The 27,320-nt window shown below is 44.9% G+C and overlaps 1 protein-coding gene across 2 annotated transcripts in view; it reads right to left on the bottom strand.

Annotated features, from left to right (window-relative positions):
- b4galnt1b (beta-1,4-N-acetyl-galactosaminyl transferase 1b) overlaps positions 1 to 27,101 on the bottom strand; it is an 86,060-nt gene extending 58,959 nt beyond the window's left edge. For both annotated transcript variants that reach the window (XM_052009544.1, XM_052009545.1), the window contains exon 1: positions 26,988 to 27,101. In XM_052009544.1, the coding sequence (XP_051865504.1) occupies positions 26,988 to 26,998 (11 nt within the window). In that variant the 5' untranslated portion in view covers positions 26,999 to 27,101. The remainder of the gene's footprint in view (positions 1 to 26,987) is intronic.
- Between the last annotated feature and the right edge of the window lie 219 nt (positions 27,102 to 27,320).

The raw sequence follows: 27,320 nt of genomic DNA, 5'->3' as shown, positions 1-27,320 counted from the left end.
CTAGATATCCATCCTCTGTTGAATACACTGATGCATTGAACCCCATTTCTGAAATTTGGTGCTATTGAACAGAAATAACTGTCAGAATCAAAGTTAATCGCCCTTGCATAACTACATCATAGGTTCAGCTCATGGAAAGAAAAGAAGATTTAACTGTGAGTCATTACAGGTTTCATGAGGATCATCCTGAATTAAAAACTAAAAGAAGCAGGATAAAGTTGGTCAACTCAGTTTACATCAGGCTTACAATAACACATGTGAACAGACAGGTTTAGGTGTGACAAGTCTTGCGCAATAAAATAAACACTTTAATTGCTTTGGGATGTTTTGACTGTGTTAAAGGTGTTTCATAAATAGAAATTGTTTTGGTAAAATACGCACAGGGTTTAAGATAAAGTTCGAATTATGATCAGATCTTTTCCTCCTTCTGAGGCAGTCCCTCGGGGTCGAGGATGACTTGCTTCCCCTCAGGTTCTGTGGGTCCTGAGGTGACTGGTGAGACCCATGTGGGACCCACAGATGGGGCAGGGGTGGGTGGGTAGTTTGTGAGGTGGGGCACTCCTTCCACCACTTACACAGGGTCTCCGTGTGCTCCCGATGCACGGACTCAAGGTTCCCAATCCTGTCCCGAATACACCTTCTCCATGTGGAGCGGTCATGGGCCAGAGATTCCCAGGAGTCAGTGGGGACAGTGCATTTCTTCAAGGAGGCTTTGAGCTCATCCCTGAATCTTTTCCTCTGTCTCCCTGGTGATCTCATCTTGTGACAGAGCTCGGGATAGAGGGTCTGTTTCAGGAGTCTGGGGTCAGGCATGCAGACAGTGTGGTCTGTCCTACACAGCTGACTGAGTGTAATCAGGGGCTCAGTGAACATAGAACAGAACAGTACAGCACAGGAACAGGCCCTTTGGCCCACCATGTCTGTGCTGAGCATGATGCCAAATTAAACTAAATCTCTTCTGCCCGCATATTCATGTGCTTGTCCAACAGCCTCTTAAACACCACTGCCGTATCTGCCTCCACCACCACCCCCTGGCAGCCCGTTCCAGGCACCCACCACTCTGTGTATTTTTTTAAAAAAAACTTGCCCCACATATCTCCGTTAAACCTTCCCCTCTCACCTTAAATGTATGCCCTCTAGTACTTGACATTCCTACCCTGGGAAAAAGACTCTACCTCTCATAATTTATTAACTTCAATGAGGTCTCCCCTCAGCCTCTGACGCTCCAGAGAAGACAACCCAAGTTTGTCTAACCTCTCCTTATAGCTCTAATCCAGGCAGCATCCTGGTGAACCTCTCCAAAGTTTCCAAGTCCTTCCTGTAATGGGGGTGACCAGAATTGCATACAATATCTTCTTTCTGAACACAGTATCTGAATTTTGAGGAGGTGGCGAAGATGATTGATGAAGGTAGAGCTGTGGATGTTGTCTACATGGACTTCAGTAAAGCATTTGACAAGGTCCCTCGTGGTAGGTTGGTCCAGAAGATTGAGTCACATGGGATCTGCGGTGAGTTGGTAAATTGGATATAAAATTGGCTTGATCATAGAAGACAGGGTAGTGGTGGAGGGGTGTTTTTCCAACTGGAGGTCTATGACCAGTGGTGTTCTGCAAATATCAGTGCTGGGACCTCTGCTGTTTGTAAAATGTATTAATGATTTGGATGAAAATATAGGTGGTCTGATTAGTAAACTTGCAGATGGAGTTTAATCCAGACAAGTGTGAGATGATACACTTTGAGAGGTCAAATGCAAGAGAATAGTGTACAGCAAATGGCAGAACCCTAAGGAGCATTGATGTACAGAGGGGTCTTGGGGTGCAAGTCCATAGCTCTCTGAAAGTGGCAGCACAAGTAGATAGGGTGGTAAAGAAGGTGCCCTTCATCGGTCAGGGCATTGAGTATAAAAGTTGGGAAGTCATGTTACAGCTGTATAAAACTGAGGCCACACTTGGAGTACTGTGTGCAGTTCTGGTCATCCTGTTACAGGAAAGATGTGGAGGCTTTGGAGAGGGTGCAGAAGAGGTTCACCAGGACGTTGCCTGGATTGGAATATATTAGCTGCAAGGAGAAGCTGGAAAAACTTGGATTGTTTTCTGTGGAGAGGGGCAACCTGATAGAAGTTTATAACATTATGAGAGGCAGAGAAAGGGTAGACAGTCAGAGTTCTTCCCAGGGGAGAAATGACAAATACATAAGTTTAAGGCAAGAGGGGGAAAGTTTAAAGGAGATGTGTGGGGCAAGTTTTCTCTCCCCCACCCCCCACACAGGGAGTGGTGGGTGCCTGGAACGGGCTGCCAGGGGTGGTGGTGGAAGCAGATACAACAGCAATGTTTAAGAGGCATTTAGACAGACACAGGACCAGGCAGGGGATGGAGGGATATGGACTGTGTGCAGGCAGATGGGATTAGTTTGTATTGGCATCAATGTTCGGCACAGACATGGTGGGCCAAAGGGCCTGTTCCTGTGCTGTGCTGTTCTGTGTTCTATGACATGAGGCCATTCACTCCTTGGTGTCTATGCCGGCTCACAGAGCAATCCTCTTCCTCTATCAGTTTTCCCTGTCGTCTTTTCTTCCCCCAGATTCTACACACTGGGGGCAATTTACAGCAGCCAACAGCTAGCAGTTCACCGACTAACCTACCTTGTGAACCCACACAGTCACAGGGAGAATGTGCAAACTCCACAGGGGCAGCACCCAAGGTCAGGATCGATCCAGGGTCACTGGAGCTGTGAGGAAGCGGCTGTACTGGCTGTATCAACTGGTTTTGCTCAGCTAGTGATAGCTTCATCCATTGCAAACGTTACTTGTTGTCACATCCCGTTACTAGGTGTGCTTTCAAAAAAAAAGAGTGGTATCACCCAAGATTAGTCTCATTACACTTGGATTTAGTTAAACCCATCTGCACCCTAACTTAGCTTCACCCTGTGGATATTTATTGTCCAGCCTGAAGATGCTTATAGCTAACCTCAGTTCTTTAGCACAGTAGAAGAAACTGTCCAAGGTTCAAGATGTTTATCATTAAATAGTTTAAATTTCCAACTAGTATTCTTTGCGCATCCTCTTAATCTGATAAACAGAAACAATACCGTCCACATAGGCCTGATTAGGATTGTGATCTGATCAGGAGAACCAACATTGTCCACATTAACCTGACCAACATGCACCATCCACTTGACACGATCAATGCAGTTACTAGATGACTACAGTCATCAGCTACAGTATATTTAAAAACAGTATAAGTATTGGAAGGCAGTAAGGATTGTTAGGAGTTACAGAGATGAAGACATAGAATCCACTCCTCAGCCTCAGTACAAGAAGAATCTCTTCCCAGAGCCGTCTTTCTATGACGGACGACTTGTTTGCCTGCAACTCGTTGGTATGTTATTCTAGTTTGTAAGAATTGTACTTATGTTTCGAAAACCCCTTGCCAAATTATAATCTCTGTTAGAATTTACTCCTCAGAATAAAATGTGCTTAAAATAATGTAACTGTTTAATCTGCTTCGTTAGCTGGAATTATCCCCTCCTTGGTCGGGAAGGGGGGTCCACCATTTGAAGCAGTGATTATTGACAACTGAACCCCTTCAGAAAAGAGACTAAAGTAGTTGAGTAAATTAGTCCTTGAACCGTGGGTTGATAATCTCCCTAAAGTGAAGGTACTAGTGGACATTTATAACATGGTCTTGACTTGTATTTAGGACTCAAATGGGTACATTCAATATCATCACAACCTGAGATTGCTTCACCTGATGTCAACTGAACATTCAGTTCTTATTCGTTTCACCTGTTAGCAGCTGTGTGATATTATTTCTCCACAGGTAGTGGTTCATTGCCCCTCGATAAACTTCCCACAAAATATGTCATTCATCAGTCCTTCAGTTACTTCATGTTTGTGGTTTATGGAATCTTACAGAAGAGGTTCCAAAGGGCTCAGAACTTGACCCTTTGCTTTCTGTAACATAGACAAATGATTTAGATCTAAATGTTGGGGGCATGATAAAGAAGTTTGCAGATGAAAGTCAAGTTTATTGTCACATGCACTTGTGCATGGGTGCAATGAAAAACTTACTTGCAGCAGCATCACAGGTACATTGCATTAGAGACACAACATTCACAAGAAAAATATAAATTAAACATAAATTGTACAAGAAAGAACACAATTAGAACCAAAAAAAGTCCATTGAAGTGCAAAATGGTCAAAGTAGTCACTGTGTTGCTATACGGAGGTAGTGATTAGGGTTCAAAGAGGAAACCAAGACTAGCTGTCTGACAGTGGTGGAAAGCTGTAGACTGCAGGGAGATATCAATGCGCAGAGAAATGGCAAATGGAATTCAACTCAAGAAGGGTGAGGTAATGAATCTGGGGAGGAGCAACAAGGCAAGGGAATGTAAAATAAATGGAGAATATTGAGTGTTATTGGAGAACGGAGGAACTTGGAATGCATGTCCACAAACCAGCAGAGGACAGGTCAATAAAGAGGTTACAAAGACACACGGGATGCTTTCCTTTGTTGACCACAGCATAAAATACAAGAGCAGGAGAGCAGTAGCAACACAAGACTACTTTGACCACTTTGAACTTCAGTGGACTTATTTTTGTTCTAATTGTGTTCCTCCTTATCTAATTTATGTTTAATTTATATTTTTCTTGTGGATGTTGTGTATCTAATGCACGTATCCAGTATCTCGTTATTCACAAGGGGCAGAAGCATGGACTTCCCGCAGATAACAAAAACAACACGGATACATCTCAGGCCATTGGGAATGATACCAAGGCAGCAATGAAACTCCTCCATGAGTATAACAACTTCTGCAAGTTTCAAAACACACTGAAAAATACAGAACTCCGGTCCCTGGCTCCAGCTGCAAACCTATACATGTTCCTGACCCCCAGCATTCCCGATCCTGACCCCAAACCCAACCACAAGCTCTGCTCCAGCTGCGCACCAACTATTGATATTTGCTAGCACAAGATGACAAATGTCATCCATCTTACAGCAAACAGGATTGACCAGATGCCAATGGGAGGGGGAAGGAGAGAGAATTCAATATTGAGTCCAGAAGGCTGCAACGTACCCAGTCAGAAGATGAGGTGCTGTTCCTCGAACTTAAGTTGTAATAGTACAGGAGGCCACAGACCGATAGGTCAGAGTGGGAGGGGGAAGTAAGGTGGCAGGTAACAGAAGCTCAGGGGTGCCCCTGTGGACTGAATTGTGACTCACCTCATTCAAGTTCCCATCATGCACGTATGATCAGTGTTGCTCAAGAATCTCAGACTGAGAACACCAAGAGGTGCAACAAGTTCGGTCCAAACAGTTCCATTCACAACCTGGGCAATGGAAGATCAAGACTGGGGCAACCTAGGATCTTCAGTGTGTTGCAGCTCCAGCAGACTGGGTCTGTGGGTGGAGTGTTGTGGCGGAGGCCTCAAAGAGGAAAAACAGGGAATGGGTCCACAGCAGAAGTTCAAAGGGGAAAGGAAAGAAACATGGTGCAGGAATTGGAAGAGAAGTCAGAATGAGCGACAGTGCAGGAACCGAGACAAGAAGAAAGAGGCCCCTTTCTTTGGTTTAAAAAAAAGCCGGCTAAAGCGAAGATTGTTACTGTTGAGTTAATGCCATTTAGTAGTGAGCACAATACACTGTATAACTGAGTGTGTTGTAGGTTTTAATTAGATGCTTGTGTTAAAGTTTATGTAAAGTCTGCACTGGATGCAGGTACTAGCGAGAAAACTGAGCCACAGCAAGTGAAACAATGTGTCCAGAGTTCTGGGGATAATGATGTTGATGCAACAGTCAGAGTACAGAATTTTATACCATCTGTGGGTGAGACCTACTGGGATCACCAATGTCTGAAGCAGACACCTCAGAGATGTTAAGTACAGCTCTTAGTCAAGAAGACTAAAGGACTGAGTGAATTTATAATTGTGTATTTAGAGCTCTGTAAATAATTATCTAGTTATATGTGTGCAAACAGTTAAAAGATTACGTGTGTTTATTATCGTCCTGCTCCCCCATTCACTCCCCTAGCTGATTTCTTATCTCAGCACCACTTGCCTGCATTAACTCCATATCCTTTGATTCCCTTAATATCTCAAAATCTATCAATCTTTGTCCCAAAGAATTGAAGGTTTTGCATACAAGGGTCAGGAAATCATGTTGCGGCTGTACAAAACTTCAGTTAGGCTGCACTTGGAGTATTGTGTGCAGTTCTGGTCGCCCCATTACAGGAAAGATGTGGAGGCTTTGGAAAGGGTACAAAAGAGGTTTAGCAGGATATTGCGTGGATTAGAGGGTGTGAGCTATAAGAAGAGGTTGGACAAACGAATTGTTTTCTCTGGAGCGGTGGAGGCTGAGGGGAGACCTGATAGAAGTTTATAAAATTATGAGAGGCATAGATAGGATAGACAGTCAGAGTCTGTTTCCCCGAGGTAGAAATATTAAATACTAGAGGGCATGCATTTAAGGTGAGAGGGGGAAAGTTTAAAGAAGATGTGTGGGGCAAGTTTTTTTTGTTTTACACAGAGAGCGGTGGGTGCCTGGAACGGGCTGCCAGGGGAGGTGGTGGGACACTGTTAGATAGACACATGAATGAGCAGGGAATGGAGGGATGTGGACCATGTGCAGGCAGAAGGGATTTAGTTTAATTCAGTATTGTGTTCAGCACAGACATGGTGGGCCGAAGGGCCTGTTCCTGTGCAGTATTGTTCTATGTTCTGTGTACTCAGACTGAGTCCCCACAGCCTTCTTGGGTAGAGAATTGCAAAGAATCATCATCCTCTGGGTGAAGAAATCCCTCCTCATCTCTGTCCTGAATGGCCAACTCCTTATTTTGAGACTGTGACCCCTGGTTCTGGACATTTCAGTCAGGGGAACCAACTACCCAGTAAAGCACAGTAAGAAGTTTATACATTTCAGTAAGATCACCTCTAATTTTTCTAAACACAAATAAGTACAGGCTTTGTTAGCTTAATCTCTACTCATGTGACAAACCCTCCCCTTCACAAATTAATCTGGTGAACCTCTGCTGAGCTCCCTCCATTGCAAGTATATCCTTCCATAAGTAGGGAGATATGTAAGTAGGTTTAAAGTTAAGTGTGGAAGCTGTACAGAATGAGGCTAGTGAATTAATAAAAGGTTAAATCAATTTTTTGAATCTGTCTTCACCATGCAGGACACTGTAAATATCTTTAAGATAACAGAGGGGCTCATTTCAAAAATACACGGAGGAATTTGTAAAAATCCCAATCAGAAGGAATAAAGTATTGGAGAAACTCACAGGGCTAAAGGCTGATAAATCACCAGGGCCGGATGGACTGCACCCAAGGGGTTTAAAGGAAGTGGCTGCAGAGATGGTGGACCCATTGGTTGAAATGTTTCGAAACTTGCTGAACTCCAGGAGGATACCAGAGACTGGAAAACAGCCAACATGACTCCCTTGTTCAAAAAGGGAGGAAGACAGAAGGCTGGGAACTACAGTCCAATTAGTTTAATGTCTATTGTTGGAAAGATGGTAGAGTCAATAATCAAAGAGGAAACAACTAATCATTTAGGACAGCTGGATATAATCAAACCTGGCCAACATGGTTTTATGAAAGGTAAATCACATTTGACAGATTTGCTCATTCGTTGAGGATGTGAGGGTTGATAGAGGGGAACCTGTGGATGTAGTGTATTTAGATTTCCAAAAGGTATTTGACAAGGTGACACATAAGAGGCTGGTGCATAAATCAAGAGCCCAAGGTACTGGGGGAAGTGTGTTGGCATGGATTGAAAACTGGCTTCACATGGAAAACAGAGTTGGAATCAATGGGTCCTTTTCAGCCTGGAGGGATGTAACTAGTGGAGTGCGCCCCAGGGATCTGTACTTGGCCCTCAATTGTTTACTATTTACATGAATGACCTGGAGGAGGGAACAAAATGCAAGGTTTCCAAGTTTGCTGATGATACAAAAATAGGTGGAAGTGAGAATGTGTATAAGGTATAACGAAAGGTTAGGAGAGTAAAAGATTGTGAGCCCTGAAAAGAGAATTAAAGGGTACATCACTATGGCTGTAATAGACTGCTTGAAATAGCTGTGCTTTGCTTTGCAGTGCTTTGCTTCAGAGCTTTTGCTTGCTTCAGCTAGTTTTCTTCAGCCTTGAGATATGATTATACAGTACAATCAGTTCCTGTCTCAGCAAGTCTGCACACTTGACTCTTGTTCCACTAAACTGACCCCGAGCCCACCATGAAAAACCTTATGTATACAAAGATAATTGGTGGAACAAGATGATCTGAAAAGATTAAGGAACTATAGCTTTTGTAGAAACAGTAACTTTTTTAAGTAAATTCCTTTGTAACCAATCACAATGTAGAAAATAAATGCCATGCTGCCTGACTAATGTATGTAGGTCAATGTATCTCAGAGACCACCCAGTCCGGGACGTAGATGCCTGGCTTGGTGCTCTCTCCTCGGATCAAGTAATAAAGAGATTGAACGAGAACAGTGGTCTTTTGAGTCTTCTCTCCGACCGAATTCAACAGAAGCTCATGTTGTGATGGGACATTGTGGTTCTGCAACAGGATACAGATAGATCGAGTGATTGGGTGAAAACCTGGCAAATGGGGTTGAATGTGGGGAAGTGTGAGGTCATGCACTTCGGTAAGGGGAATCACACGGTGGGTTATTATCGAAATGGAGAGAGACTGCAAGTGAGTGAAGTTCAGAGGGATCTCGGTGTTCTAGTGCATGAATCACTAAACATTAACAGGCAGATCCAACAGGTAGTTACGAAGGCAAACAGATGTTGGTCTTTATTGCAAAGTGGCTGGAGTTTAAGAAGAGGGAGGTGTTGTTCCAGTTGTACAGGGTGTTGGTGAGGCCACACCTGGAGACTGAGCATGGTTTTGGTCCCCTTACAGTAACATTGGAGGCAGTCCTAAGGAGATTCACCAGGGTAATTCCTGGGATGAAGAGGGTTGTCCTATCAAGAGAAGCCAGACAGTTTGGGTCTGTATTCCTTGGAGTTTAGAAGAATGAGGGGTGACCTTATTCAAACATATAAGGGGCTTGACAGGGTGGATGTTGAGATGTTTCCACTGGTGGGAGAGTCACGAACAAGGGGGCATTGTTATAAAATAAGGGGCTGGTCATTGAAGGTGTGTAGAAATCTCTTAGAAAGCAGTGAATCTGTGGAATTCTCTGCCCGAGGGTGGTGGAGGCCAGATCATTAGATGTATTTAAGGTGGAGATGGATAAATATTTGAACAATCGAGGAATCGAGGGTTATGGGGAACTGGCACATTAGAGGAGTTAAGGCCGGCATAGATCAGCCATGGTCATATTGAGTGGCAGGACAGGCTTGAGGGTCTGAGTGGCCTACTCCTGCTCCTATTTCCTTGTGTTCTTGTGAGTCCAGACCTGTACCCAATATTCCAGGTGCGATCTCACCAGAGTTCTGTATAAACGGAGCGAGATGCCTTTACACAAATCCTCTTGCAATGAAGGGCAACATATCATATGCCTTCCTAATTGCCTGCTGTACCTGATATTTACTTCCAGTAATTCGTGTACAAGGACACTCCATTCCCCTGAACACCAACACCTTTCAGTCCCTCCCCATTTAAAAAATATTCTGCCTTTCTATTGGTTTCTAAAGTTGGACGGCCACACAGTTTTCCACATTTTATTGACTGGCCGATTCTGCAGTACATAATCTAAGGGATGTGACTGCCGGATGGAACAAAGTATCCAGGTGATTTCTCCCCTCCCCTCCCCACCCCACCCCCACCTTGATGCATCAGTGTCTGAAGCTCAGACTCCTGCTCATCAACTCTGAGCCAAAGTTCCTTGAGCTGCAGACACTTATTACAGGTGTGGCCACAATGACCCTAACCTCAGCAAAGTCCCTTACTCACCAAAACCAACACTCTAGGGACACTATACCCATAGGATGCTATGCTAAACACTTACTGTGCTTTAAGCTAGGACCACAGGTTTAGTTTTGCAGGTGTTGGTATCTCTTTCACCTAACTTCGGGTGACCATTGCTGGTTTGTCTCAACTACTTAATAGACAAAAGGCTGCTTTTTTACCACCGTATATCACTGCAACTTAAAACTACAAGAGAATTGAACTGCCAAACTAAACAAATAGTTTAACGATGAAAATAAAACCTCTCCCCTATTCACCAAAGCATTCAGTGTTTCAAGTGTGTATATGCAAGGATACCTCTCAGAACTGAATGTAGCATGATGCATGACCTTGGTACATTGTTGTACCAGACACCATCTTCAAATGAGAATGGCTGCTTTCAGTACAGAATGTCCTGTTGTTAGCTCTGCCTGGTCAAAGTGATAGTGCTTTCAGCAACATCAAAGAAGCCCACGGACATGACAAGCACTGGGTCTAGTTCTGATCAGACCAACCCTCAACGGCCAGAGGAATAGCGACAGCCTGAGTCCATCGCTTGTCAGGACAGCAGCTGGGTGGTGACATCAGGTTGCCTAGGAACAAGCTCCAGCAACGAAGCCTAACTTCTTGTCAGGAGCAAGCTGCCATCGTCAAGTCTCATGACACTGTAGTCACCCAAGGGTATCCAACAACCTCCTGAGATGCTGAAGTTTGAGTCAAACAACATATGTGAGACTATCTCAGCAGAATTCCCCCTGTGGTTCAACAATTTTCACAACATTTCTTCCTTCTTGTACTTAATTTGGCTTCTTGCTGCTATTGAAACTCTGGAGAATTTTTGGCACATTAGTGAAGTTAGCACAAGACATTCTAACATTCACTGGACCTGATACCCTACTTTCACAAGACTTTGATTCAAGCTGCTTGTTTCTTTGCTCCAACACTGCGTTACTGAACTCAAAAACATTTTCATAATAATCTTTTGAGACTGGGATTGAAAGTCTGAATTTAGCAACTTGGTTGGTTTCTTGTCGGAGTACACAAAGGAAGTCTTCCACCAACTTTGATCATTTTCTTTCGACGTCTACATTACACATGCTCCAATTTGGCTTAAAGTGCTATGGGGATGGTTTAGCTTGTCAAAATCAATCTCAAGATTAAGACCTTCAGCCAGATTCTCAGCGGCAGACTATCTCGTTTCATCATCCAGAGAGGGGACTAAGATTTGTTTGAAAACAGATGTCTTAAGTTATGCAATGTATCTTGACAATGTGTCATCTGCTTCTTAATAAGATGATTTTCCTCTTTGCTAGGAGGACATTGTATAAAATAGTCTGAGCTTATTCCTCAAAGAATATGTCCTAACCTAGAACAAACACATTCTGTGGTACAGCTGGGGCTCCACGCGGGTGACATGTTATATTTCAACATCTTAAGTACTATATGAAATATTCCAGCAGGTTACAAGGAAGGTACTGTCAGAAAGAGGATGGGTTTCTGAAGATCCCTGTTGAATGAATTGTTGTGCATTCTTCCCTCCTCCGAGACATTGGTTTTAACACACTGTAGGAAGGAAAAACATCCACCTTATTGGTTTAGTACCAAAACATACTTTGTGCTCAATTTCTATAAAACAAACTGATAGATTCAATGCTTATTTCGGGCAACTCATTCGAGTGAGATAAAGATGTGCAAATTGAAAATCATCATCAAAACGTTCTGAGATTTTGAAAATGAAACGTTCTTAGTGATGTTGTTTGCTGGGTTTTTTTGTGTCCATGATGTTTTTCAGTCTTAGAATCTAGTAAAAGCTTTAGAAACATGTTATTACCTCAGCCTTCACTGAAATAACTTTAAGTGATGAATCACACCTTCATTTTTGCTATTGCTGTCACAAGGTTTTGTTCTGTGTTGTGAAAAGAGAAATGATATTGCTTGAAATTTTTGCTCCTCTCATCTTTACACATTCTGCATGCGGATGATAGCTCTACTTCACATTTAACAGGCGAAACAAGGTTTATCTGCCTGTGATTTGATCAATTTTGGAAGTCCAATTTTTATTCTTGGGATAATCATCACTGTAAGTACCATAGCAAATTTTAAACATATCTCCATAAGAACTACTCAATGGCATGGGGAGCTACCAAAATTTACTTGTGTAACTGGATTACTGTAGAATTCTTGCAAACCAGAGTTGAATTTTGTTTCCAGGACAGAGTGCACACACTCCTGTTTACATCAACGGTGCTGAGGCCGAGAGGGTTCAGAGTTTCAAGTTCCTAGGAGTGAACATCAGCCTGTCCTGGTCCAACCACGTAGACGCCTCGGCCAAGAAAGCTCACCAGCATCTCTACTTCCTCAGGAGGCTAAAGAAATTTGGCATATCCCCTTTGACCCTTACCAATTTTTATAGATGCACCATAGAAAGCATCCTATCCAGATGCATCACGGCTTGGTACAGCAACTGCTCTGCCCAAGACCACAAGAAACTGGATGCAGCTCAGCACATCACGGAAACCAGCCTCCCCTCCATGGACTCTGTTTACGTTTCTCACTGCCTCGTTAAAGCAGCCAACATAATCAAAGACCCCACCTACCCTGGACATTCTCTCTTCTCCCTCCTCCCATCGGGCAGAAGATACAAAAGTCTGAAAGCACGTACCACCAGGCTCAAGGACAGCATCTATCCCGCTGTTATAAGACTATTGAACGGTTCGCTAGTACAATAAAATGGACTCTTGACCTCACAATCTACCTCGTTATGGCCTTGCACCTTATTGTCTGCCTGCACTGCACCTTCTTTTTAACTGTAACACTATATCCTACATTGTTATTGTTTTCCCTTGTACTACCTGATCTGTATAAACGGTATGCAAGACAAGTTTTTCACCGTACCTCAGTACATGTGAATAATAAACCAATTTACCAGCAATTTAATTTTTATTGACTTTATAACAGTGCTGCAATTAGTCACGTTCAAAGTATCAGTGCAATGAATACATAGGAACACCAGTGAGAAGGTTAAGAAATTTTTCTTCTAGATTCCCTTGCTTGCAGTAAATGCAGTAATCATGCAATCTTTCTCAACTATGTGGGATTCCAACCACACATTAAAAACTATTGCAACCAGTGATGGTTGCAGTGCAGGCAGAAGATTCCGGATTCATCCCACCACCTGCAAGAAGTCCAATACTGAAGGAGTGCAACACTGCTGTTTCAGGCAAGTCAATAAACCCTGTTGTGGACACAAAGGATCTCAGGTGCACCATTTCAAAGAAGAGCACTGTCAATATTTATTCCTCAACCAGCATTGTGAATACAAAAGCAATTATCAGGTGGTTTGTGGGATCTTGCTGTGTACAGATGGGCCCACCAGAGTTCCTACATTACAACAGTGACTATATGTTATAAGGAGGTCATGTAATGAACTACGTACACAGTTTCTGAACAATGATAATTCTCTCTGTCCGACAGGTCAAAGGGGTTAACTGCGTCTGCTCGTGGGTGTCACTGACTTCACCCAACTTCTTGGGAAAGTCAGGAACCCCATTAAATTGGATAATTCTATCCTGCTGGCTACCTTGTAGCAATGCCAGTTTGGATGTACTACCCAGTTCTACACTAGACCAGCGTATGCTGTATGCTGTTCTTACACCAATTCCTCTGGCTGTCTGGAAAGATCCCAGAAGTTGGGATGGGGCAGGAGGGGAGGGGGGTGGGGGAGGGAAATGTCACCAGCACTCAGTATGTAAGAGAATATTTGGCCTCAGCTGCACTGCTCATTTGGCTCCATGGGAACTAAATGTGCAGGTGAGTATAACCAAGGGCCAACATCCTCACAGGCATTAACACTAGCAACTGAAGACCACTGTCTGCGCTTCCCACCACATCCACGCCCACCGATTCCCCCCGGCGAGGGGGAGGGAGAGAGAGAGAGAGAGGAAGGAAGGAAGGAAGGAAGGAATGTGGTTAAGTGGTTATGTCATTTCTCATGCAGGGGGTACACTGTAGTGCACTCTAAATCAGATCTTCCTTTAGCTCGGTTTAAATTCCTTCTCTGTATTCTCTCTTTCTATCCTCTCTTGTTTCTGCTCCATTGTGACAATGGCCTGCTGAAATTTAAGAGTCATAGAGCATGCCTGAGCTAGTCCCATTTGCCTGCATTTGGCCCATATCCCTCTGAACCTTTCTCATACATGAAGGTGTCCAAATGTTTTTTAAACACTGTAATTGTACCAACCTCTACCACTTCCTCTGGCAGCTTGTTCCATATACCCACCACCCTCTGTGTGAAAAACTTGCCCCTCAAGTCACCTTTCAATCTTTCCCCTCTCACCTTAAACCTATGCCCTCCAGTTTTAGACTCCCCTACCCTGGGGAAGAGACTGTGATAATCCATCTTATCGATACCCCTCGTGATTTTATAAACCTCTATAAGGTCACCCCTCAGCCTCCTTCGCTCAAGCCCTCCAGTCCCGGCAACATCCTTGTGAATCTTTCCTGCCCCCTCTCTAAGCTTAATCACATCCTTCCTACAGCTGGGCGACCAGAACTGCACACAGTACTCCAGGTGCAGTCTCACCAACATCCTGTACAGCTGTAACATGACATCCCAACTCTTGTACTCAGTGCCCCGACCAAAGAAGGTAAACGTGCCATACACCTTCTTCACCGCCTTGTTTACCTGTGTCACCACTTTCAGGGAGCTTGTACCCCCAGGTCTCTCTGTTCTACAACACTCCCCAGGGCCCTGCCGTTCACTGTGTACGTCCTGCCCTTGTTTAACTTCCCAAAATGCATCACTTCACACTTGTCCAAGTTAAACTCCATCTGCCATTCCTTGGCCCACTTCCCCAGCTGATCCCGATCCTGTTGTAACCTTGGACAACCTTCTTCACTGTCCACCACACCACCAGTTTTGGTGTCATCCACAAACTTACTAACCGTGCCACCTATATTCTCATCTGAACCGTTAATATAGATGACAAACAACAGAGGACCCAGCACCGATCCCTGCGGCACACCACTGGTCACAGGCCTCCAGTCTGAAAAACACCCCTCCACTCCCACCCTCTGCCTCCTACCACCAAGCCAACTTTGTATCCAACTGGTTAACTCACTCTGGATCCCATGGGATCTAACCTTCCAGACCAGTCTACCATGCGGGACCTTGTCAAGGGCCTTGCTAAAGTCCATGTAGACAACATCTACTACCCAGCCCTCCTCAATCCTCTTGGTCACCTTTTCACAAAAACTCAAATCAAATTCAGACACGATTTCCCACACATAAAGCCATGCTGACCATCTCTAATCAGTCCTTGCCTTTCCAAATGCAGGTAGATCCTGTCTCTCAGAATCCCCTCCAGTAACTTCCCCACCACTGATGTTAGGCTCACCGGCCTGTAGTTCCCTGGCTTGTCCTTGCAGCCTTTCTTAAATAAAGGCACAACATTACCCACCCTCTGGTCTTCCAGTACCTCACCTGGGGCTAAGGAAGATAAAAAAAATCTCTCCTGTGGCTCACATGTAGACGACTGCACTGATCCTTAAGGGACCTATTCTCTCCTTAGTTACTTTTTTGCTCTTAGTATACTCATAGAATTTCTTAGTATTCTTCCTTGCCTTATCTGTCATGGGTATCTCATGTCCCCTCCTGGTTTCCTTAAGTGTACTCCTATATCCCTTACACTTCCTCAAGGGATTTGCTTGATCCCAGCTGCCTATACCTGACATATCCTTCTTTATTTTTCCAACCAGAGCCTCAATATCCCTCATCAGCCAAGGGTCCCCCTGCCCTTCACTCCAACAGGAACACGCTGGCCCTGAACCCTCCCCATCTCACTTTTAAAAGCCTCCCACTTGCCAGATATTCCTTTACCTGCAAACAGCTTCTCCCAATCAACCTTCGAAAGTTCCTGTCTAACACCATTAACATTAGCCTTGCCCCAGTATTGGACTGGTCCACAAGTTAAAGTCCTATCTCTTTCCATAACTATTTTAAAATGAATAGAATTATGGGGAATGACAAGCTTTCCACTCACGCTTACTATGGTGTTGGCAAGGTAAGCCAGTGGGTCTCAGCAGCCGTGTATCACAAGCTCAAGGGAGGGGACTGTATAAACAGAAGCTCGTTCCTTCTCTACTCTCAGCCAGCTCTGCATTTGTTCCTCTACCACTCAATAACTGGCACTCAAACAGCTTTGCACAAGATCTTTTCCTTCTCTGTCATCAGGTTAAATGAAGGGGCCTTCAATTACAGTCTTAACCCTACCAATTAGATTTCACCCTTATCTGGCTGCTACCAGCACTGATGTCCAATTATCAACACCCCTCCATTCCAAAAAAAATCACAAAGTTGGGAAAATTGACTTTTAAGAAATCATTAGCCTAGTTTGCAACCTTACTGGTGCATTAAAATGTGTCCTGCACAGTTCCCAGCCCAACCACACTGTCCAAAGACCTCGCAGTGGCCATGTCTTTACCACAGGAAATCATGGGAAGTGGGTCAGAGCCTCACTGGAGCAGCATCAGTGAGGCTGAGGCTCAGAAAAGGCAGCCATGGAAATGAGGGAAAAAGTGACAGGGTGATGCGGGGGTTAGGTGGGTCCCATATGAAAAACACTATGATGCTGGAGGAGACGCTGCCTGACCTGCTAAGTTCCTCCAGCATCATAGTGTTTTTCATCTTCACTGTATGAGTTGCACGTGACCATCAAACGCCAACATTCCCCAGTCTACACTCCTCACAAGTCAAGTTTCTCGTCCCATACCAGTGCAAGATGGGGCTCACTATTTTGGAAGAGATCACAGCATATCTGTGCCATGCATGGATTTTTAAGACTGCAATAAGCTCTGTGAGACCCATAAATTATGTAGAAAATATGTGCAGTGTTGCAAATGCAGCAACAACACTTTGGTGTCTCATCTACATCTCCTCGCTGACTTGCTGCAGGGTTTGCTCCCCGTCTTACTGTGAGGTAAAAACAACGGTCGTAGGTTGCACATTATTGCGTCAGTTTCCATCAGTAAGTCAGAGTTGCGTGCCGCGCACATTGGTGACATCACCACGTGCGCAAATGATGTCAGTGAAACAACCACTGTGCTGGGATAAACAGAACCGAGAAGTACTTGGTCCAGTTTCATGATGAGCAGTGTGACACCAGAAACGGGGGCTATCGTGCTAAAATAACTGTGACAGAGTCTTCCTGGATGATTTGCACATCAGAACAGACACTATGCACTCCAATTTCTAGTCCTTCGATCTCCAATGCATAGCGTCAGTGGGGGTTGTCCCAAAAGATGTGGATGTGGTCACAGTGGTCCGAGAGGTAACGGCATCACTGCAGGTACTGCTAGGTTGAGTCCTGGGAAGGGACTGTACTCCTTTGAGGGGAGATTAAGCAGTTTGAGCTGATTCCCTCCAGAGTTGAGGAGATTAAGAGGTGGTCTCATTGAAACGTACAAAATTCTTATGAGACTGGACAAGGTCGAGATGTCTCCCCTAGCTGGGGATTTCCAGTACCAGGGGTCACAGTCTCAAAATAAGGGGCTGGCAACTCGAGACAGAGATGAGGAGAAATTTCTTCGCCCAGAGGGTGATGATTCTTTGTAATTCTCTATCCCAGAGGGCTGTGGACGCTCAGTCACTGAGTGTACTCAAGACATAGATTTTTGGATATTCAGGGAATCAAGGGATGGAGGCACAAGAGACTGCAGATGCTGGAATCTGGAGCAACAAACAGTCTGCTGGAGGAATTCAGCGGGTCGAGCAGCATCCGTGGAGGGAAACGGACAGTCGACATTTCGGGTCAAGACCCTTCATCTGGACTGAAAGGGGTGGGGCATGAGCTGGGAGGTGATGGGTGGATCCAGGTGAGGAGGGGGGATGGACAGATGGAGGAGGGGGGAGTGGAGACAGTGACAGAGGCTGGGAGGTGAGAGGTGGAGGTGACAGAGGGCTGCAGATGGTGGGATCTGACAGGAGAGGAAGGTGGAGGATGGAACCAAATAAGGGAGGTGGGGAGGGCAGGTGGGAACAGTGGGGGGGGACGGGACCCAGTGGGAGGGGTGTGTGGGTGGTGGGCGGATGGAGTGGGTGGGGGAGGGGGAAGAGACAGGGTGGTGGGGGTGGGGGTGGGTGTGGGAGGAACTGGGGAGATCAGGAGGAGAGAGGAAAGGGACAGAGGGGGAGCAGGTTACCTGAAGTTGGAGAATTCAATGCTCATGCCTCCATCTTCGTCAGTACTAAAGCTGTCTCCAAAAGGAATGGCTCTTTTTTTGTGCCAATTATTTCTGTAGCTCTTGAGAAAGCCTGTTTCTCACCAAAACTTGAATACTGCCTCCAATATCCAAGAGGTGATCCTTCTCTAGCCTCCAAACTCGATTAGTACTGGTTTCCTCTCTCTCTCTGCTGTTAGTCATAGAGTCATCTAGCACAGAAACAGGCCCTTCGGCCCACTGAGTCCATGCCGACCATCAATCACTCATCTACACCAATCTCATTTCATTCTCCCCACATCCCCATCAACTCCCCCCAGATTCTACCCCTCACCCACACACTGGGGGCAACTGACAGCAACCAATTAACCCACTGACCCGCACGTCGTTGGGATGTGGGAGGAAACCGGAGCACCCGGGGGGAAACCCTCGCGGCTACAAGGAGAACGTGCAAACTCCACACAGACAGCGCTGAACTCAGATGGGTAAAGCTGTGAGGTAGTGGTTCTACCAGCTCTGGTGCCCTAGCGGTCAATGTTCCTTTAAAGTCTTCCTCTCTGCTTCCCCTACAAGTTCAAAATGTTCCATATTGCATAGTTACAAAGAATTACATTGTATTTCCAACAAGAATCAAGCTGGTTGGTCTGTGCTAATATAAATAGTCCACATGAGCCTGCAGCCTCTTCATTAACCTCTACTAAAAGGTCTTCCTCCAGAGTTGAAAACAAGTTATAACCCTCTGCCTCTGTCTCCCACTCTAATTCTTCTCTAAAGCCTCAAAACTCGAAGCTCTCGCCTCGTGCAGTCCTCCTTTACGGTTCCAATGCACAGTTGTTCTAAAAATCTATGCAGCGTCACCTGTCCAGAAATGACCTCAGTGACCCTACTTAATTCTTAGCACAAGGTCCTTCTGAGGCTGCTATTCATCCCCAAGAACAAAGAACAAGTGACTGATATCACCCACTTTGCACAATGAATTAATATACTGTGCACGCTGTACTCTGTAAAGCCACAGAGAACAGCATCATTGAAATCGCAGGCATCAGTGCCCTGAAGTAATGACACTGTACAGATTCTATATTTTGATGATTGTTGACTGAAGTGTTTTGCCAAATGCCCCTTTTTTTTATTCATCTCCCTCTTGCCATGACGATTGTAGTTTTAGGCTCATCATGTGACACTCCGTGAAAAATCAGATCAGATTTCTTGCAAGCTGTCATTTTGTTGACTGCAGAATGTTGTGTTTCAGTTTCAAGTTTTAAGAAAAACACCTCAGGTTGCCCACGCTCCTTGATCTAAACACTAACTGCACGCTGATAGTGAAGGATCACCACTTTATACTCGAGCTCATTAATCCGATAGTTGAATAGCTGAATGATTTCATCTTTATACAGGCTAGTTTTGACTACAATTACCAGAAAGAGGTGGAGACATCATGAGAAAGCAGCAACTTGAGTTTATTCTGCCAATCAATTGGATCATGGCTGACCCTGTGACTCGTTCACTTTTCTGCTTAGTCTCTTTATCCCTTGATTCCCCTAAAGACTAAGAATCTACCTCAGCCTTCAATGTACTCCACCTCCACAGCTCTCGGAGGTAGAGAATTCCAAAGACCCATGACCCCCCGAGCAAGTAATTCAGTCCTAAATGGCCAGTCCTTTATCCTGACATAATGCTCCTTGGTTCTGGTCTCCAGCCTGAGCCAACAGCCTTACAGAATCTTATCCACAGATTCCTCACTTCCTGAAAACTGTTCATTTCCCCTTGAGGGAATGTCACTTGTGCTCTGAAGCAGGTTTATTCTATTTGGAGAAAATGAAGAATGCGGGTAGAAAGACGGAAGGATTCAAGCAGGGAATATCTGAGCCTGTAAATTTGCCTATTTATAGAAAAGTAATTAACATTCAAATTATAAGTCTCAGACAGAATATTTCAATCATGCACTATATTGAGGTGTAGACTGGATATGATTCCAGTGACATCACTGCATGTTCTTTCCCCCACAATGCCATCTGTTTTCAGATGCATCATCTCAGATGTACTTAGAGAGAGGTCGTCCTTTTTATGTGCAAATCAGCCAGAAAGTTCAGGGTGACAAGCAATATCTGGGAGTTTTGGTTCCCCAGGGCATGGTCAACCAACCATTCGTATCCACAGCATCTGGCCCTCAGCCTCACTGCTATTCTGAAGAATTTGCTGGATCTACACCAATTAAACTCACCACAGAAAGTTCAGTCTGGCAATTAGCAGCACAGGTATCCTTTCAACAATGTGATAATTATCAGTGCAATGCCAGTCAACTTTTCTAACCCAGAAAGGGAACAACTGAAACTGTTCAGTCTCATTCTTGCATGTAGTAAATTGTTATTAAAGATTCAAAAGAACTCAGATCTTAAAAAAGGTTTTTATTACCTTGTCTGCCTCTTTTTCTCTCTCATGCTTCAATCTTTCCCTTCCTTCAATTTTCTATGTCTGAATTGACAAATTTTCCATCCGTTCATAAATCTCATTGGTTAAGGAGATAAGATATTGGCCCTGGCTGCCTGTTGAGATTCCAGAAGCCCAGCTGGCTTTACCGTGTCCAGACCAGCTTACACATGCAGCAACCTCCAGAAGTTTATCTGATGTGTCTTCCATTTATAGTGCAGAAGTACCCTCATATCAGGAATATTAGTCAGTTTTGCTCTGGTTATTAGAGTCATAGAGTCATACAGCACAGAAACAGGCCCTTCGGCCCACTGAGTCCGTGCCGACCATCGACCACCCATTTACACCTATCCCATTTTATTCTCCCCACGTTCCCATCAACTTCCCCCCAGATTCTACCCCTCACCCACACACTGGGGGCAAATTACTGTTACCTATTAACCTGCCAACCCACACACCTTTGGGATGTGGGAGGAAACTGGAGGAAGCCCACACAGTCACAGGGAGAACGTGCAAACTCCACACAGACAGCGCCAGAAGTCAGGATTGAACCTGGGTCACCGGGCCTGGGAGGCAGCAGCTCTATTAGTTGTGCCACTGTGCCGCAGTGTAGATTGTCTACAGGAAGGGCATTTTAGGACCCGATGAAAGGAGGAATGTACAACTTTCATAAAGTGACGTTCACCTCTGTTTACCATCTCAAAAACCTCACTGTGAGAATAAAGTTAGAAATTCTAAACAGGTACAGCCTCAACGGCTTGAGGTTTCAAAGACTTCATTTTAATGATTTGAAATGGTGTGAGTATAATAATCTGGCTCACAATCACTTTAACAGAATATATTCTGCAATAATGGACAGAATGTTAGTAATACCACATGAAGCTCTTACCCTAACACACCGATTCAAGTCATTCCAAGCTTCTGAATTTTCAGTAATTTCATTGTTTCACTGACAGTGAATCACAGGGGTTGAGACCGTGAATTGTCCTGTGGTTAGTGATTAACATTATTATGACAGAATTTGTTAAGATTGTGTGGAGTGGGAGGGTAAATTGACAATGAATGTTAGATCCCATTGACTAACAAATGTTTATTGACTACTTCCAATGACCAGCTGAGTTACATGAATGTATTCCATCTCTATATTTCTTATCTGTATTGCTCAATACAAGAAAACCACAATAAGCCAGAGAGAGAAACGCTGCAATTCTGTTGGAGTGTGTGCCTTCTACACTCCACGTACAATCTGCCCGAACCACTTAATCGCCTGCTGTGGAACAGGCTACCAATACTGTCTGATCCAAAGACACAAGACTCCAGCCCGTATTTTCCCCACTATTCATCTGTACAGTCGACACTTCTGGCAGCAGAGAGACATTATGCTCCCTGGACTAAATGATCATCTCACAAATGCACCTGTCCCAATATCTTTCGATACAACTTCCAGCAAGGTAGCTGTCTTTGGTTTAGGGAATGAATTCAATTATGTATAGTCAATTTTGATTATGGGTTTCAATGTACTTAATGAATCTTAACTTCCCTATTCCTTTCCGTATAATTATCACACTCGCTATTATTTCAGTTCCAACCATTTCATGACTTGTCTCCTCCCCATATTGTAAACACTGAAGTGAAATACTAGTGGGTATCTCAGCCATTTTCCACATTCTTGACTAGTTGACTGTCCTATCCTTCTTATCCCCCCAAGTCCTCATCCCTTGTTTTGCTTGTGCACTTCCCAACTTCTTCCTTCTTTTCCCCATATTCCCTTATCCATTTTTATTGCAGCAATGAGTTCCACACGCCACCTTGTTCAAATGTTGGCTCTTTTCTAATCCCTTGTATTTAACCACCATGTCTGGAAACACAGAAGGGTTTCTGTCCTAACAGTGAGAGTTGATCTGCTTCTTTGTAATTTCTTCCTTAATCAAAATCCCCAGGTTTATCTATCCTCTCTTTCTACCTCACCTCTCCTACCTTGTGCTGCACCTTTCTAACATCTGCTCTGATCCAACCTGGTGCCCTTGGTTTGGTATTTGGTCCTTAGACCTTCTCCCTTGGTCACTGCTCCCAAAGCGATCACTCACTGAGCTCAGGACTCCTGACTACTCGGATGACCCCACTGCCCCTGTAGATGTGAACAGCCTGTTTGGGGGGAGAATCCGTGCACAGGATTCCATTCCCTTTCCCCACTTGCTCCCCCTCCGTCCCAGTCAATAGGGAGCAAAGTAACATCTCTGAACAATAATTTTGTCATTTCTATTTGCGTCCCTGATCCGTCTGCACATTTCCTCTTCTGTATCGACTCTTTGGAACACCACCGAAATGTTTTAATTGTGTTCTTTCTTGTTTAATTGATGTTTTTCTTGTGAATGTTGTGTATATGATGCTCTGTGCCTGTGATGCTGCTGCAAGTAAGTGTTTCATTGCACCTGTGCACACATGGACTTGTGCGTGTGACAATAAACTCCACCTTGACTTTGAACTTTAATCTGACCTGAGTCTGAATCTGTGAACATCAGCCCTCTATACAGCAGGCATTTCCTCTTTCCCCAGTGGTCCCACTCCCCCCTTCTCCTCTGCTGCCCATTCTGCCCTCTGAATAATATTATAAACTGATAGAGAACACAGAACACAGAACACTACAGCACAGGAACAGGCCCTTTGGCCCACCATGTCTATGCCAACGATGATGCCAATTTAAACTAATCCCATCTGCTCACACATGGTCTGTATCCCTCCATCCCCTGCCTGTTCGTGTGTCTGTCTAAATGCATCTTAAACATTGCTGTTGGATCTGCTTTCACCACCTCCCCTGGCAGCCCGTTCCAGGCACCCACCACTCTCTGTGTAAAAAACTTGCTTTGTAAATCTCCTTTAAACTTTCCCCCTCTCACCTTAACCCTCTGCCCTCTAGTATTTGACATTTTGATCCTGGGAACAAGACCCTGACTGTCTACTCTATCTCTGCCTCTCATAACTTTATAAACTTGTATCAGGTCTCCCCTCAGCCTCCGACGCTCCAGAGAAGACAACCCAAGTTTGTCCAACCTCTCCTTATAGCTAATACTCTCTAATCCAGGCAGCATCCTGGTGAACCACTTCTGCACCCTCTCCAAAGCCTCCATGTCCCTCCTGTAACGGGGCGACCACAACTGCACACAATACTCCAAGTGCGGCCTGACCAAAGTTTTATACAGCTGCAATGTGACTTCCTGACAGTTATACTCAACGCCCCAACCGATGAAGGCAAGCATGCCGTACGCCTTCTTTACCACCCTATCTACCTGCGCAGCCACTTTCAGGGAGCTATGGACTTGGACCCCAAGATCCCTCTGTACATCAACGCTCCTCAGGGTGCTGACATTTTCTGTATATCTTTGTTTTCCTCTACTGGCTGCTTGGCAGACTGTTTTCAGTTGGCGCTGTTCATTCCTGTGCATTAACCGAGTACCTTCTATTAGTGAATGTTATGTTCCTGAAGGTGTGGGCCCTAATGCTGGAAGAGTGGAGCCCTTCCCATTTCAGTGACAGTAACAAGCACTCCCAGGTCAAGAGTGCTGACTGAAAGTCTTCCCAATGTGTATCAAAGTCTCTGCCTTGGGGAGGCACCTTGTGCATCAGATATTGTTCCTGCAGTTCCACAACAGCCATCTTCTGAGTGAGATTTCCAATTTAGTGCTAATTAACACCCGCTGGGTCCTTGATTGCAAATGCTCAAACTCTCTTCGGTTATGACAACAGACAGGAGAATCAGTCTTGGCTGAATCACCCCAGACTTTAAGGGTCAGGATTCAACACAGATCTTAGCTACCCCTTGTATTAGAAATCTGCATCCGCCCGTTGCCAGTCACTTCAACTCCCCCTCCCACTCCATCACTGATATGTCAGTCCTCGGCCTCCTCCACTGCCAGGAGAATCCCAAGTACAAACTGGAGGAACAGCACCTCATTTTCTGTCTTGGAACCTTGCAGCCTAACGGCATGAACATTGAATTCTCCCACTTTAGGTAATCCCCACACCCCGCCCCCCACCCCCCCAACCACGCTTCTTCTTTTCTTCCCTTTCCTAGCCTCTCTTTATTCTCACCCTTTTTTTTCTCTCCTTACCTGTGACCCATCCCCCGGTGGGTCTGCTCTCCCCTCCTCCCCCACACCTGCCTATCACCATCTCTTACCTGCATCTACCTATCACCACCCTGTGCCCACCCCGCCTCCCCTCTTTTGTCCACCTATCACTGCTCTGCTTTTCCCTCCTATATACTGGGCTTCCCCTTTTCCTAGCTTCAGTCCTGAAGAAGGGTCCTCACCCGAAACGTTGACCGCCTGCTTTTCTCCACGGATGCTGCCTGGCCCGCTGAGCTCCTCCGGCATCTTGTTGTTTTTTTCACCTTGATTCAAGCATCTGCAGTCCTTTGTTTCTGTCACCGTTTAATTCTTACTGTCATTCCCCCTGGCCCCTCCCCAAATCAAACACCTACCCAATAAACAGTGTGAACAAAGCACCCGACTCCCTGGCTGGTGGAGTTTCTGAGTCCCACAGTGATCTGGTGAAGGCTCTTCTACAATTTCATGGCGTGAACAGTAGGTGTTAATCCAGTGCCCTCACACTGCCCATTCGGAGGTGACCAAAGGAAACATACTGAAAAGTGAGCACAAAACCAGAAGAAATAACTCTATATGTGGAACCATATTCGACCTTGCAGCAAGTTCTGTTCATCCATCACCGCTGTGCGCACTGACCGACATTGGCTCCTGGTCCGGGAACACCTCACTTTCAATATCCGAACCCTCGTTTTCAAATCCCACAACAATCTCACTGTCCCTAGTTCTGTAACCAGACCCATAACACTTCGAGATAAGCTGCACTCCTCCAAGTTTATTGCTCCACCCCTGACACAGGATCACAAGAAAACAGGAGCAGGAGTAGGCCTCAAGTCTGCCCAGCCATTCAGTATGATCATGGCTGGTCTACCCTGGGCCTCAACTCCTCTTCTGTGTCAGTTCCCCACAGCCTGCAGTTCCCTGATCTTTCAAAAATATATCCACCTCCATCTTAAATATACCTAATGATCCGGCCTCCACCACCCTCAGGGCAGAGAATTCCACAGAATTCTGTGAGAAGAAATTTCTACACACCTCAGTGTTAAATGACCGCCCTCTAATCCTGTAACTGCGTCCCCTCGGTCAAGACTCTCCCACTAGTGGAAACTTCTCAACATCTACCCTGCCTCGGAGACACAACAAGCTGCAGATGCAGGAACCTGAAGCAACACACAAAGCTCTGGAGGAACTCAGCGGGTCAGGCAGCATCTGTGGAGGGAAACTGACAATCAACGTTTCGGGTCGAGACCCTTCTATCTACCCTGTTGCACATCCTTAGGATCTTTTGTGTCTCAACAAGATCACCCATAATTCTTCTAGAGACCAAGGAACATAGACCCAACCTGTTTAGCCTCCCTTGATGGGACAAACCTCTCATCCCAGAATTAGCTTTGCCTTCATCTGCTCCCTCTAAAACACTTGTTTAACCACCTCCTCCTTCAAGCCTTTTTTCACCTGTTTCTGAAACCTCCTCAGGTGACCCAGTATCGAATTTTGCCCCGTTAAGTATCTTTTAACATTGAAAGCATTATGTAAATAGAAGTTACTGATTTTCTGTTTTGGATGCTGTTTACTGTGTGTGGTTCTGCCCAATACTGCATTCCAGCAAATTAGAGTTTAATAAAAATCACAAGCAGCTCATTAACTTGCCATCCTCAACATGCATCCACCATGCTCATGTGATATGACTGCAGAACACACAGTGCCCCCCCTCAAAAAAAACTCATTACTAATTTAAATATTGACAAATCTGAGTTGTGCGTGGATTTAAAATGATCACCGATCTTACTACTGTACATGAGCAATAAATACGCGACTGCAGTCCCAGCCACTGAAGCTTTGCAGAAACCCACACTGCAATCTCACAGCATATCAGCGATAGTTACTAAAAAAAAATGCATTTCAGCTGCAATGGGATAAAGACTGCGGGCCGATTTGCACTCACCTCTCCAACAACATTGAATGAAATATCCAAGGATGGGATTCTGTCTTTCTCTGCATTTAATGGTTGCCAAGCTACAAAAAAAACAAACCAGTCGTATGTGTTTTTTAAAAAATTCTACTATCCCACATACAAACCGTTCATGGCTGAGTTTTTTTTTTGTTCTGCTAGAAAAAAAATAGCACAGAGTGTAGAAGGAATCGGATTCCAAAGGTTCTTTTCCCTGGGATCACTGAAGGATTCTGCTGGAGGAATCGGTTTGATTTAAACGGATTTTTACCACCTTCCCTGATTGAATGACATTTGACAGATTGCGTTTTTGAAAAAAAAATCGAAAGAAACACAGTTTCTGCTTGCAGTCAGCTGGGAAATGTAATAGCTCAGGCCAAATGGGCTCCTTCTTACCTGTTATGCATCTGAATGCATGTTTTTTCCCACTCTCTCTCGTTAAATGAACGGATGCATTCCGCATTCTGATTTCTCCGCAGCTTCTGAACCTTTGCCGGTCACTGCTGGTGTGGCGACTGCCTAGACCCGGAATCCACTCCCTCCAGCGGGACGCTCGAGGAATAGCAGAGAAACCAGGGGGAGGAGAAAGGAGTGTATCCTCACCCGCCCGATAACACACGAGCGGGAGAAACGATAATTACTCTAAACCTCGATAATTATCGAGTAACTTTAATGCATCACAATAAACCGATTTACAGTGAAAGGAAGCAGAGAACGGAGGCAGGCGAG

The sequence above is a fragment of the Pristis pectinata genome, chromosome X, assembly GCF_009764475.1.
Source record: "Pristis pectinata isolate sPriPec2 chromosome X, sPriPec2.1.pri, whole genome shotgun sequence".
Lineage (NCBI taxonomy): Eukaryota > Metazoa > Chordata > Chondrichthyes > Rhinopristiformes > Pristidae > Pristis > Pristis pectinata.
This window is presented reverse-complemented; position numbering and strand designations above follow the sequence as displayed.